General features: G+C 44.1%; 1 protein-coding gene across 1 annotated transcript; it reads right to left on the bottom strand.

Moving 5' to 3' along the window:
• Positions 1-3,588: 3,588 nt before the first annotated feature.
• On the bottom strand, positions 3,589-6,670 carry LOC135004345 (alpha/beta hydrolase domain-containing protein 17C-like). The gene is made up of 3 exons (XM_063951805.1): positions 6,150-6,670; positions 5,297-5,476; positions 3,589-3,808 (listed from the first exon to the last, which is right to left on the bottom strand). Exons 1-3 carry the CDS (start codon positions 6,668-6,670, stop codon positions 3,589-3,591), a joined length of 921 nt encoding a protein of 306 aa, XP_063807875.1.
• Positions 6,671-14,477: the final 7,807 nt, after the last annotated feature.

Raw genomic sequence — 14,477 nt, 5'->3', positions numbered from 1 at the left:
ACATCACAGACACTACCTGTCACTGACCAGGGCTGCATTGTGACATCACAGACACTACCTGTCCCTGACCAGGGCTGCAGCCTCAGCACCCAGCTGTCATTGTTACTGTATATTACTAGATTAGAGATGTATTGGTCATTACTATAACGTTTGTACATAATGTTTATCTATAGAATAAATGTAGCACACACATACTGTATATGAAATGTCACCTGTGTGATTATGGCCAAATATGTAGTGTGTATGGCTCCCTGCGCCCCTCACTTCTCCACCATTCCCTGATTGCAGGTAATCAGCGGAGGAGCGCACCAGCGCCTACTTCCATATATTACGCACCCATCCTTAGTCATGGCACATAATGATTACACGTTCCATATAACGCTATAGCATAACTGAGTCAGTACCAGTTATATTACAGCAATTCACATCGTTCCACTGTAATTTTTAGAACAATCCTAGAGGGCTTATTAACAATAGATTCCATGTATAGCACTCAACCTTTATATACATAATATTATTATAAGGGCCCGGTCTACAGTATCTATCTACAGTATTTATCTATATTCATATCTACAGTATCTATCTTCATATCTACAGTTATCTATCTATCTATCTATCTATCTATCTATCTTCATATCTACAGTTTCTATCTATATTCATATCTACATTATCTATCTTCATATCTACAGTTATCTATCTATCTATCTATCTATCTATCTATCTATCTTCATATCTACAGTATCTATCTATCTATCTATCTATCTATCTATCTATCATCTATCTTCATATCTACAGTATCTATCTTCATATCTACAGTATCCTATCTATCTTACTATCTTCATATCTACAGTATCTATTTATCTATCTATCTATCTATCTATCTATCTATCTATCTATCTATCTATCTATCTATCTATCTTCATATCTACAGTCTCTATCTATCTATCTATCTATCTATCTATCTATCTATCTATCTATCTATCTATCTATCTATCTATCTATCTATCTTTCTTCATATCTACCATTTCTATCTATATTCATATCTACAGTATCTGTCTATCTATCTATCTATCTATCTATCTATCTATCTATCTATCTATCTATCTATCTATCTATCTATCTATCTTCATATCTACATTATCTATCTATCTATCTATCTATCTATCTATCTTCATATTTACAGTTTCTATCTATATTCATATTTACAGTTTCTATCTATCTATCTATCTATCTATCTATCTATCTATCTATCTATCTATCTATCTATCTATCTATCTTCATATCTACAGTTCTACAGTATTCTATCTATCTATCTATCTATCTATCTATCTATCTATCTATCTATCTTCATATCTACAGTATCCTATCTATCTATCTATCTATCTATCTATCTATCTATCTATCTATCTATCTATCTATCTATCTATCTATCTTCATATCTACAGTTTCTATCTATATTCATATCTACAGTATCTATCTTCATATCTACAGTTATCTATCTATCTATCTATCTATCTATCTATCTATCTATCTATCTATCTATCTATCTAAATTGCTCTACTGTCTTAGCCTCTACCACCTCTGATGGGAGGCTAGTCCACTTGTCCAATACCCTTTCTGTGAAGTAATTTTTTCTCAAATTTCCCCTGAATCCCTCCCCCCGTCCAAATGTAATAGCCTCTCCTCTGATAGTCTGACACAGGGAGGGGACTATCACCCCGATCTATAACAGTAGTATACAGTATCTGTATTAATCAGGAGTCTGTCTCCCCAGTTACTTATTGAATTTATTTAATCTCCATATACTCCAGGCAGGTGATAATTTCTGCCCTCAATAGAAGATCATTTATTTCACGGCCGCTTATTACAAACCTCTACTGAGAGATACCGCACTTACTGATACTAATATATCAGCAGTATATCACCCTGGCACCAGCCCCCTCCATCTAACTCTTATTAGGTAGCAGTTACATAAATATGCACATCAGTGTGATATCACGCACTAACGGTGGGGCAGATGTGGGGGTGCGGAGGCCTGCTCCAGGGCTTAGTAACTGCTGTTACTCCAGTCTATGTACATTTGGTAGGATGAATATGGTGCGTCATCTCACTTGTATAAATGCAGCACAGCAGATGAATACAGGGCCGTTTTTTCGTATGGGCTCAATGGGCTCTTGCCCAAGGGCCCCATGAGTATAAGGGCTCTAGGCTAATAGCTGAGGGTCCCCTCTTTCCAGGGGTACCAGATTTTTGAAAATCGGCCCTAGGAAACCAGAGATATCCGACTTCAAAGCAGTGGTCCCCATCCAAGCCTGTTAGTTGCTCTTCCAAGCCAGATATCTTAGGTTCTGTCTGACATAGAGTTTTTCCGAGGGTATTCTCCAAATGCTGGGACTCTCCCCTTTCAGCGGACAATGGCAACTTGGCCCTACTATGCCCAGAACCAGAGATATCCGCCTTCAAGCAGATGGTCCCTGCTCCAGTTTCACACGCCTGGTATGCAGTTTTATATTTTCATTGGAGGACTGCTCTAGTTCCTGAACTCTGATCTACAAGTCCCTAGCACCTCCTGAAAGGTGGGTCTCTATAGTTTTTTATCCTATTAAAAGCTAAGAAATCTATTACCAGGAACTTGAGATATCTGCAGTCAAGCAAGCTGCCCTCCCACCAGAAAATGATAAATATTAAGCCGCACAACCATCCACTCCTCCGCTACGTATTAAACACCCCCTACCACCCTGAAAGTCATGTACCAGGGCCACTTCATCCAGCACAATGCCCCATTCTACAGTTTAGTGTTCTCCCTCCCGCCCCATCTGTGCAGTAAAGGAGTAATTAGCAGAAATTACTGCTCCAGGTTCTACATGCTTAGCGGAAGATAGATCACCCCGTACCGCCCGCGGGACATCAAAGTTGCCACTGATAGCACCCCCCACCCCTACTGTTGGAGGATGGATAGGGGCCCCAGTGCGTTGCTGTGCCCAGGGGCCCACACTACTGTTAAGACGGCCCTGGATGAATATAGTTATACAGATGCATATTTATACTAGTCCTAGTGGTATCTCTGTCAGTAATTCTATGGCAGGTCTAGATATTTTCCTTAGCAACTGTAGCTAACTGTAGTTCATATTCTTTTATTGGAGCTGTCTGTTCCTATGCACAATGGTTCTGCACCCGTACATCAGAACACAGCTATGGACAGTGAGGGATCCTGTGGCTTGGACAGATAATGTTGCTCAGCACACCTCTCCTCCTGAGATTATGTGATATTTGGCAACCTTCTATGGGGCCTATTTATCATTGTATATTCGCAGCTATATCCCCCATGCTTACAGCTTGTGTTCCTGAATGAGACAACGCTATGGAAAAATAACACAGACACCCTTGAGTTAGTTCAGATTGGTGTATTGTAAGAGAGCATTAGGCATTATATATATGTCAGATCCTGGATGTTAGCTCCCTGCAGTCCATGGTCGATATCTTTGACTGATGGATCTGATGGATCTATAATGCACCTAGGTGGAATGTGCCATCGAGAGGTCTCAGTCCCCCGGATTAGATGGTACTTGTACAGGGGCGGTGGTGGATTCATATATTGGGCAGCTCCTGAGAGATGAATTTCTGGAGTCTCACTAGATATTGCCTGTGCTTATGTAAATCCGTGTGCCCTCCTCCTTCCACCCAGAGAGGCTTTACAGCAGTTGGGCAGCGCTCATACATTGTCAGCCCATGGCAGAAGTCCACAACCGCATCTTTAGTCCCATGGATGATGAGTACCGGGCAGGTGACCTTGGAGATTTTGTCGATGCTGCAAAGGACATGATACAAAGGGATTATACAACAGAAACAGCATGGAGCTATCACACATGTAAAACGGACACTAAACATATAGAATGGAAATAATGCATCAGGTAACATGCAGAGCTGCTCATGTAGAAGGTCACATACAGGACTTTGGCAGAGCAATGTTGGACAATGAATCTACTGTTGGTAATGAGCCCAGTGCAATCTATTGACCTAATAAGCCAAAGTCATGCACAAGACTTCAACTTGTTTCTGTTATACAATACAAATAGGATGAAAGAGGAATAGTGCCGTATTTCCCATTTATAAGCAGCTATGATATATTGGGAGTAAAACCGGTGCCAGAGGTAACTTATCTGGGGATCCAGTGTTTAAGTTCTGCAGAAGTAGCCTCAATGTTGTACACACTCCCTCTGCAGCTACGCCGGCTCCCGCAAACCGACAACTTGCTGCCTGTATGAGAAGACATTGGGGCGGCTGTAGTGAGGAGAGTGCGCAGACACCGGGGTCAATTGCTCACACAGGCAGAGCATTGCTCGCCAATGCGAGCATGCGAGATGAAGAGGGGCAGCAGTAGATGCAGGGTGTTACAAAACTGACAAGAGACACAGGGCCATAGCCCCCCAGAAAGGTTTCTGGTAGGGAATTATCCTGTTAGTTTTCCAATCAGAAAAGACTCATGTACTCTAATTGGATTAGCATTCGGTATAAGATGGGATGGGTTCAGTATGCTATCCCAGTGGTTGGGATACCGGTGGTCACATGATCGTCACCGGCATTCTGACATTGAAGATCGGTGGAGGGGGTAAGTGTTTTTACTCATCCCTACCCTAACCTCCCGGGGGTGGCAGCTAGGGCTAACTCCCTGGGGGTGGTGGCTAGGGATAACCCTTGGGGGGTTGGCAGCTAGGGCTAAACCCCCCCCCGTGCCTAACTCTAATCACCGCGGGCCCTAACACTAAAGCTCTCCACTATACTTACCTTCAGTGGTCGGTATTCCAGTGCCTGTGTACCAAGTGGTGTTGGCATTCCGGCGTCGGTCACATGACCGCCGGCACCCCGTCCATTGGAATGCTGAAGACATCCCACTGGGATACACATACAAACTGATTGGGCCAACAGAGCTGGGGGTGTATTTACTAAAGTTCGATATTTATTAATTTCAAATTGAGAGAAATCAATCTAAATGGATGTTGCATTCCGGGGGATAAAACACACATTTACTAACATTGAAAAAATAATATAAAAAGATTATGTGTTAGTAAATGTGTGTTTTAGAACACAACATCCATCCAGATGGATCTCCAACAGATGAAAATTGATGGAAATGGACATTTAGTAGATATACCCCTGTTGTTTGCCTGCCAAAGCGCACCTAGGGGCCAATTCAGTTATCCAGTACGTGGGCTGACCCTGGTACTGCTTGCTCCCAGCACATACTAAACCCCACAAGTAACCTACAGCTTAGTATAAAAACACAGCAATGTCTTACTTGGTGAAGGCATCCCAACAGTAGGCCCTCCGGGCGTTAGGATAGCCCATCCGCACACCTGACATGAGCGCCCCGTGCAGTATTACTGCTGCACATTTGTAGCGCGTAGCAAGGTCAACTGCCGGTGCTGTCCCAATGCTCTCTCCATACAGGATGATATTTTCCGCCGGGACTCCATATCTGTAGAGATAAAGCAGAAAAATGATCAAACTCCAATTACATCACTTCTATTGTGGTTCCTTATGGGAAACTTGTATATAAAGGCTGGATATCTGAACTAGGTAAATGACTGGATAACTTATATGAGTGATAGGCAGTGTATGTGTGGAACAGGACTACATAGGTTATGCACATTTACCTAGTTCCAGTCAGCTAGGAACACTAAGGAGCTAGGGGAGGGGAGCGTCCAGTCACATTGGAAGGAAACCCCTCTATGCTGCTAGATAGAATGGGGAGCCCAATAATGCAACATACTCTTACAGCACAGTACATATGGCAGTGCGTCCTATGAGGCAGGAGAGCAGAGGAAAGTGTCACCCCCTGCTTCTGCAGTAGTTACATCCTTTGGCTAAGACCCTATAATGCCAGAAATATATACCCACTGTCTTTATGTAAGCAAGTCCCAATACACCGATTACATTTATACTGTATAACCAGTTCATGCGGGGAGAGGAGTATATAAACTAATAGGAGCACAATACACAGCATATACATTCACCCTACGTAGTAAATAGTAGCCCTTACTGTAGCATATCCCCCACATACATACAGGACACCCATACACCACATGCAGGGTGTCAGGCAGAGGCTGTGTGGGGGCTGGGGAAGACTCATACACCCCAATCATACATACCGGGTCCTCAGGGCGAGCCAAGCTGCCTCGATGTCTGCATATGCGTTCTTCTCGCTTGGCTTTCCGCTGCTCACCCCATAGCCGGAGTAGTCGTAGGAGAATATATTGCACTTGATCTTGGAGCCTAGGGCAAGGTAGCGTCTGCACATCTTGCCTAGGTCAACAGCACAGTCGTGAGAGTAGAGGAGTGTGTAGCGGCTCCCAGGGACGCAGCGGACGTACATACAGGCCAGGCTATTCCCCCGCTTGGTGGTACAGCGGAACATCTCTACAGCGTCCAGCTTCTGCTGGGAGTGTGGCCAGTTAGCCCCTTCTGATAGCTGCAGATTACATACGGGAGGTAGACAGATTGTGGGGTCCACCTGCTCATCCTGCGCCAGGTCCTGTGCTGGGGCTGCCTCAATCTCACGTAGCGTGTACGTAGGCTCCGGGGGGTGAAAGGCCAGTTTGGCAATAATGCAGTTCAGCCTCGGTGGGCAGCAAAAGATCGAAAACAGCCTCCTCCACGAGAGGCCGTACATCCTCAAAGAGGGGTGTTGGGCCCGGTCCTAACACTCTGGACACTGGGCAGTGATCTTATAATAATAGTTCTATATAAAATACTTAATATAGCTATTCTAATCTAATAGTAATAATTATAAATAAAAGCTTAACAGCTCTGATAAAGACGCGACTTCTCACACTGATGTCTGGGAAGCAACTATTCTCTCTGAGTAACATCCAAGTGGATATGAGGTTATGACACGATTGTGACATCACAGACACTACCTGTCACTGACCAGGGCTGCATTGTGACATCACAGACACTACCTGTCCCTGACCAGGGCTGAAGCCTCAGCACCCAGCTGTCATTGTTACTGTATATTACTAGATTAGAGATGTATTGGTCATTACTATAACGTTTGTACATAATGTTTATCTATAGAATAAATGTAGCACACACATACTGTATATGAAATGTCACCTGTGTGATTATGGCCAAATATGTAGTGTGTATGGCTCCCTGCGCCCCTCACTTCTCCACCATTCCCTGATTGCAGGTAATCAGCGGAGGAGCGCACCAGCGCCTACCAGTGGCGTAACTAGAAATTTTTCTCCCCCAAGCCAAAAAATTCTTCGGCGCCCCCCCCCCCCCCCCATCCCCCATAACTGGCACTATTAAAGTTATAAATATGCGCGCGCCTTCGTCGCGCGCCGCAAAATAGGGTGTGTGGCTTCGTTGGGATGGGCGTGGCTTCACATAAAGGGGCATGGCATTGCAGGAAAAGACTACGTTATACCCTAGTTTTCCAACCTGCACGCCCAGACGTTAGCCACCACTGGAAAGAAAAATAATCCTGATTCATGCCCCTTACATTATTTGTAATTTTTCCTCCTTATAGTAATGCCCAGTATACATTATGCCACATACTGCAATGGCCCTTAGACATTATGCCACACACAATAATGCACATGACACAATATGCACACACCATAATGCCCCCGACACATTATGCCACACACCGTAATGCCCCCGACACATTATGACAGGAATCGCAATGCCCGTTATACATTATGCTACACACTGCAATGCCCCTGATACATTATACCACATACCACAATGCCCGTGATATAGTATACAACACACCGTGGCCCTCATTCCGAGTTGATCGCTCGCAAGGCGATTTTAGCAGAGTTACACACGCTAAGCCGCCGCCTACTGGGAGTGAATCTTAGCTTCTTAAAATTGCGACCGATGTAATCGCAATATTGCGATTACAAACTACTTAGCAGTTTCAGAGTAGCTTCAGACTTACTCGGCATCTGCGATCAGTTCAGTGCTTGTCGTTCCTGGTTTGACGTCATAAACACACCCAGCGTTCGCCCAGACACTCCTCCGTTTCTCCGGCCACTCCTGCGTTTTTTCCGGAAACGGTAGCGTTTTTAACCACACGCCCCTGAAACGCCGTGTTTCCGCCCAGTAACACCCATTTCCTGTCAATCACATTACGATCGCCGGAGCGAAGAAAAAGCCGTGAGTAAAAATACTATCTTCATTGTTAAATTACTTGGCGCAGTCGCAGTGCGAATATTGCGCATGCGTACTAAGCGGAATTTCACTGCGATGCGATGAAATATACCGAGCGAACGACTCGGAATGAGGGCCCGTAATGCCTGACACATTATGACAGGAATCGCAATGCCCGTTATACATTATGCTACACACTGCAATGCCCCTGATATATTATACCACATACCACAATGCCCGTGATATAGTATACAACACACCGTAATGCCTGACACATACCGCAATGCCCGTTATACCCTATGCTACACACCGCAATGCCCGTTATACATTATGCCACACTGCAATGACCCTGAGACATTATACCACAATGCCCGTGATACAGTATGCCACACACCGTAATGCCTGTGACACATTATGACACACACCGCAATGTCCGTGATACATTATGCCACACACCGTAATGCCCATTACACATTAAGTCCTACAGTAAGGCTTCTAATTACTTTTAAATTACCTGCTCGTTGCCAGGGGTTTTCATGCTCAGGGTGTCATTCTCGTTGCCAGGGGTATCATGCACTGGGTGTCATGCTCGTTGCCAGGTGTTTCATGCACTGGGTGTCATGCTCGTTGCCAGGTGTTTCATGCACTGGGTGTCATGCTCGTTGCCAGGGGTTTCATGCACTGGGTGTCATGCTCGTTGCTAGGGGGTAGTGCTTGTTGCTAGGGCTGTGCTCCCAGTGCCACATATGTCCCCAGTGCCAGATATTACCCCACGGTGCCAGGTACTCACATGACCCCAGTGCACAATATAGCCCCCCCCCCCCTATGTGCCAGGTACACCTATACCCCCCCAGTGCCACATATGCCCCCAGTGCCAGATATTCCCCCTCAGTGCCACATATGCCCCCAGTGCCAGATATCCCCCCCCCCAGTGCCACATATGCCCCCAGTGCCAGCTATTCCCCCCCAGTGCCAGATATGCTCCCAGTGCCAGATTCCCCCAACCCCCAGTGCCACATATGCCCCCAGTGCCAGATATTTCCCCCCAGTGCCATATATGCCCCCTCCCCCGCCGCCGCTGCTCCCCCGCTGGTTTGTGTTGGAGGGACACGGAGGGCACAGCGCGCGCCTCTCCTGTGTCCCTCCTGCATCATCTCCGGCGGCCGCGGGTCTAATAAACGAAGTGCCGTTCGTGAGCTCTGATTGGCTCACGAACCGGCACTTCTTCTTTTAGACCCGCGGCCGCCGGAGATGATGCAGGAGGGACACAGGAGAGGCGCGCGCTGTGCCCTCCGTGTCCCTCCAACGCGGCAGGGAGGGTTAGTAGGAGCAGATTGACATGCGGACGCTCGTCCGCATGTCAATCTGTGCTAAATCAGTGGCGCCCCCGCAGCCCCTCGCCCCCAAGCCACCGCGAGGGCTGCGGGGGCAGTAGTTACGCCACTGGCGCCTACTTCCATATATTACGCACCCATCCTTAGTCATGGCACATAATGATTACACGTTCCATATAACGCTATAGCATAACTGAGTCAGTACCAGTTATATTACAGCAATTCACATCGTTCCACTGTAATTTTTAGAACAATCCTAGAGGGCTTATTAACAATAGATTCCATGTATAGCACTCAACCTTTATATACATAATATTATTATAAGGGCCCGGTCTACAGTATCTATCTACAGTATTTATCTATATTCATATCTACAGTATCTATCTTCATATCTACAGTTATCTATCTATCTATCTATCTATCTATCTTCATATCTACAGTATCTATCTATCTATCTATCTATCTATCTATCTTCATATCTACAGCTATCTATCTATCTATCTATCTATCTATCTATCTATCTATCTATCTATCTATCTATCTATCTATCTTCATATCTACAGTATCTATCTATCTATCTATCTATCTATCTATCATCTATCTTCATATCTACAGTATCTATCTTCATATCTACAGTATCCTATCTATCTTACTATCTTCATATCTACAGTATCTATCTATCTATCTATCTATCTATCTATCTATCTATCTATCTATCTATCTATCTATCTATCTATCTATCTTCATATCTACAGCTATCTATCTATCTATCTATCTATCTATCTATCTATCTATCTATCTATCTTCATATCTACAGTTTCTATCTATATTCATATCTACATTATCTATCTTCATATCTACAGTTATCTATCTATCTATCTATCTATCTATCTTCATATCTACAGTATCTATCTATCTATCTATCTATCTATCTATCTATCTTCATATCTACAGTATCTATCTTCATATCTACAGTATCCTATCTATCTTACTATCTTCATATCTACAGTATCTATCTATCTATCTATCTATCTATCTATCTATCTATCTATCTATCTATCTATCTATCTTCATATCTACAGTATCTATCTATCTATCTATCTATCTATCTATCTATCTATCTATCTCTCTATCTATCTATCTATCTTTCTTCATATCTACCATTTCTATCTATATTCATATCTACAGTATCTGTGTATCTATCTATCTATCTATCTATCTATCTATCTATCTATCTATCTATCTATCTATCTTCATATCTATCTATCTATCTATCTATCTATCTATCTATCTATCTTCATATTTACAGTTTCTATCTATATTCATATTTACAGTTTCTATCTATCTATCTATCTATCTATCTATCTATCTATCTATCTATCTATCTATCTATCTATCTATCTATCTATCTTCATATCTACAATTTCTATCTATATTCATATCTACAGTATCTATCTTCATATCTACAGTTATCTATCTATCTATCTATCTATCTATCTATCTACCTATCTATCTAAATTGCTCTACTGTCTTAGCCTCTACCACCTCTGATGGGAGGCTAGTCCACTTGTCCAATACCCTTTCTGTGAAGTAATTTTTTCTCAAATTTCCCCTGAATCCCTCCCCCCATCCAAATGTAATAGCCTCTCCTCTGATAGTCTGACACAGGGAGGGGACTATCACCCCGATCTATAACAGTAGTATACAGTATCTGTATTAATCAGGAGTCTGTCTCCCCAGTTACTTATTGAATTTATTTAATCTCCATATACTCCAGGCAGGTGATAATTTCTGCCCTCAATAGAAGATCATTTATTTCACGGCCGCTTATTACAAACCTCTACTGAGAGATACCGCACTTACTGATACTAATATATCAGCAGTATATCACCCTGGCACCAGCCCCCTCCATCTAACTCTTATTAGGTAGCAGTTACATAAATATGCACATCAGTGTGATATCACGCACTAACGGTGGGGCAGATGTGGGGGTGCGGAGGCCTGCTCCAGGGCTTAGTAACTGCTGTTACTCCAGTCTATGTACATTTGGTAGGATGAATATGGTGCGTCATCTCACTTGTATAAATGCAGCACAGCAGATGAATATAGTTATACAGATGCATATTTATACTAGTCCTAGTGGTATCTCTGTCAGTTATTCTATGGCAGGTCTAGATATTTTCCTTAGCAACTGTAGCTAACTGTAGTTCATATTCTTTTATTGGAGCTGTCTGTTCCTATGCACAATGGTTCTGCACCCGTACATCAGAACACAGCTATGGACAGTGAGGGATCCTGTGGCTTGGACAGATAATGTTGCTCAGCACACCTCTCCTCCTGAGATTATGTGATATTTGGCAACCTTCTATGGGGCCTATTTATCATTGTATATTCGCAGCTATATCCCCCATGCTTACAGCTTGTGTTCCTGAATGAGACAACGCTATGGAAAAATAACACAGACACCCTTGAGTTAGTTCAGATTGGTGTATTGTAAGAGAGCATTAGGCATTATATATATGTCAGATCCTGGATGTTAGCTCCCTGCAGTCCATGGTCGATATCTTTGACTGATGGATCTGATGGATCTATAATGCACCTAGGTGGAATGTGCCATCGAGAGGTCTCAGTCCCCCGGATTAGATGGTACTTGTACAGGGGCGGTGGTGGATTCATATATTGGGCAGCTCCTGAGAGATGAATTTCTGGAGTCTCACTAGATATTGCCTGTGCTTATGTAAATCCGTGTGCCCTCCTCCTTCCACCCAGAGAGGCTTTACAGCAGTTGGGCAGCGCTCATACATTGTCAGCCCATGGCAGAAGTCCACAACCGCATCTTTAGTCCCATGGATGATGAGTACCGGGCAGGTGACCTTGGAGATTTTGTCGATGCTGCAAAGGACATGATACAAAGGGATTATACAACAGAAACAGCATGGAGCTATCACACATGTAAAACGGCCACTAAACATATAGAATGGAAATAATGCATCAGGTAACATGCAGAGCTGCTCATGTAGAAGGTCACATACAGGACTTTGGCAGAGCAATGTTGGACAATGAATCTACTGTTGGTAATGAGCCCAGTGCAATCTATTGACCTAATAAGCCAAAGTCATGCACAAGACTTCAACTTGTTTCTGTTATACAATACAAATAGGATGAAAGAGGAATAGTGCCGTATTTCCCATTTATAAGCAGCTATGATATATTGGGAGTAAAACCGGTGCCAGAGGTAACTTATCTGGGGATCCAGTGTTTAAGTTCTGCAGAAGTAGCCTCAATGTTGTACACACTCCCACTGCAGCTACGCCGGCTCCCGCAAACCGACAACTTGCTGCCTGTATGAGAAGACATTGAGGCGGCTGTAGTGAGGAGAGTGCGCAGACACCGGGGTCAATTGCTCACACAGGCAGAGCATTGCTCGCCAATGCGAGCATGCGAGATGAAGAGGGGCAGCAGTAGATGCAGGGTGTTACAAAACTGACAAGAGACACAGGGCCATAGCCCCCCAGAAAGGTTTCTGGTAGGGAATTATCCTGTTAGTTTTCCAATCAGAAAAGACTCATGTACTCTAATTGGATTAGCATTCGGTATAAGATGGGATGGGTTCAGTATGCTATCCCAGTGGTTGGGATACCGGTGGTCACATGACCGTCACCGGCATTCTGACATTGAAGATCGGTGGAGGGGGTAAGTGTTTTTACTCATCCCTACCCTAACCTCCCGGGGGTGGCAGCTAGGGCTAACTCCCTGGGGGTGGTGGCTAGGGATAACCCTTGGGGGGTTGGCAGCTAGGGCTAAACCCCCCCAGTGCCTAACTCTAATCACCGCGGGCCCTAACACTAAAGCTCTCCACTATACTTACCTTCAGTGGTCGGTATTCCAGTGCCTGTGTACCAAGTGGTGTTGGCATTCCGGCGTCGGTCACATGACCGCCGGCACCCCGTCCATTGGAATGCTGAAGACATCCCACTGGGATACACATACAAACTGATTGGGCCAACAGAGCTGGGGGTGTATTTACTAAAGTTCGATATTTATTAATTTCAAATTGAGAGAAATCAATCTAAATGGATGTTGCATTCCGGGGGATAAAACACACATTTACTAACATTGAAAAAAATATATAAAAAGATTATGTGTTAGTAAATGTGTGTTTTAGAACACAACATCCATCCAGATGGATCTCCAACAGATAAAAATTGATGGAAATGGACATTTAGTAGATATACCCCTGTTGTTTGCCTGACAAAGCGCACCTAGGGGCCAATTCAGTTATCCAGTACGTGGGCTGACCCTGGTACTGCTTGCTCCCAGCACATACTAAACCCCACAAGTAACCTACAGCTTAATATAAAAACACAGCAATGTCTTACTTGGTGAAGGCATCCCAACAGTAGGCCCTCCGGGCGTTAGGATAGCCCATCCGCACACCTGACATGAGCGCCCCGTGCAGTATTACTGCTGCACATTTGTAGCGCGTGGCAAGGTCAACTGCCGGTGCTGTCCCAATGCTCTCTCCATACAGGATGATATTTTCCGCCGGGACTCCATATCTGTAGAGATAAAGCAGAAAAATGATCAAACTCCAATTACATCACTTCTATTGTGGTTCCTTATGGGAAACTTGTATATAAAGGCTGGATATCTGAACTAGGTAAATGACTGGATAACTTATATGAGTGATAGGCAGTGTATGTGTGGAACAGGACTACATAGGTTATGCACATTTACCTAGTTCCAGTCAGCTAGGAACACTAAGGAGCTAGGGGAGGGGAGCGTCCAGTCACATTGGAAGGAAACCCCTCTATGCTGCTAGATAGAATGGGGAGCCCAATAATGCAACATACTCTTACAGCACAGTACATATGGCAGTGCGTCCTATGAGGCAGGAGAGCAGAGGAAAGTGTCACCCCCTGCTTCTGCAGTAGTTACATCCTTTGGCTAAGACCCTATAATGCCTGAAATATATACCCACTGTCT

Source organism: Pseudophryne corroboree, unplaced genomic scaffold (genome assembly GCF_028390025.1).
Source record: "Pseudophryne corroboree isolate aPseCor3 unplaced genomic scaffold, aPseCor3.hap2 scaffold_1920, whole genome shotgun sequence".
Classification (NCBI taxonomy): domain Eukaryota; kingdom Metazoa; phylum Chordata; class Amphibia; order Anura; family Myobatrachidae; genus Pseudophryne; species Pseudophryne corroboree.
Note: the sequence above shows the minus strand (reverse complement) of the source record. Positions and strands in the feature narration are given on the sequence as shown.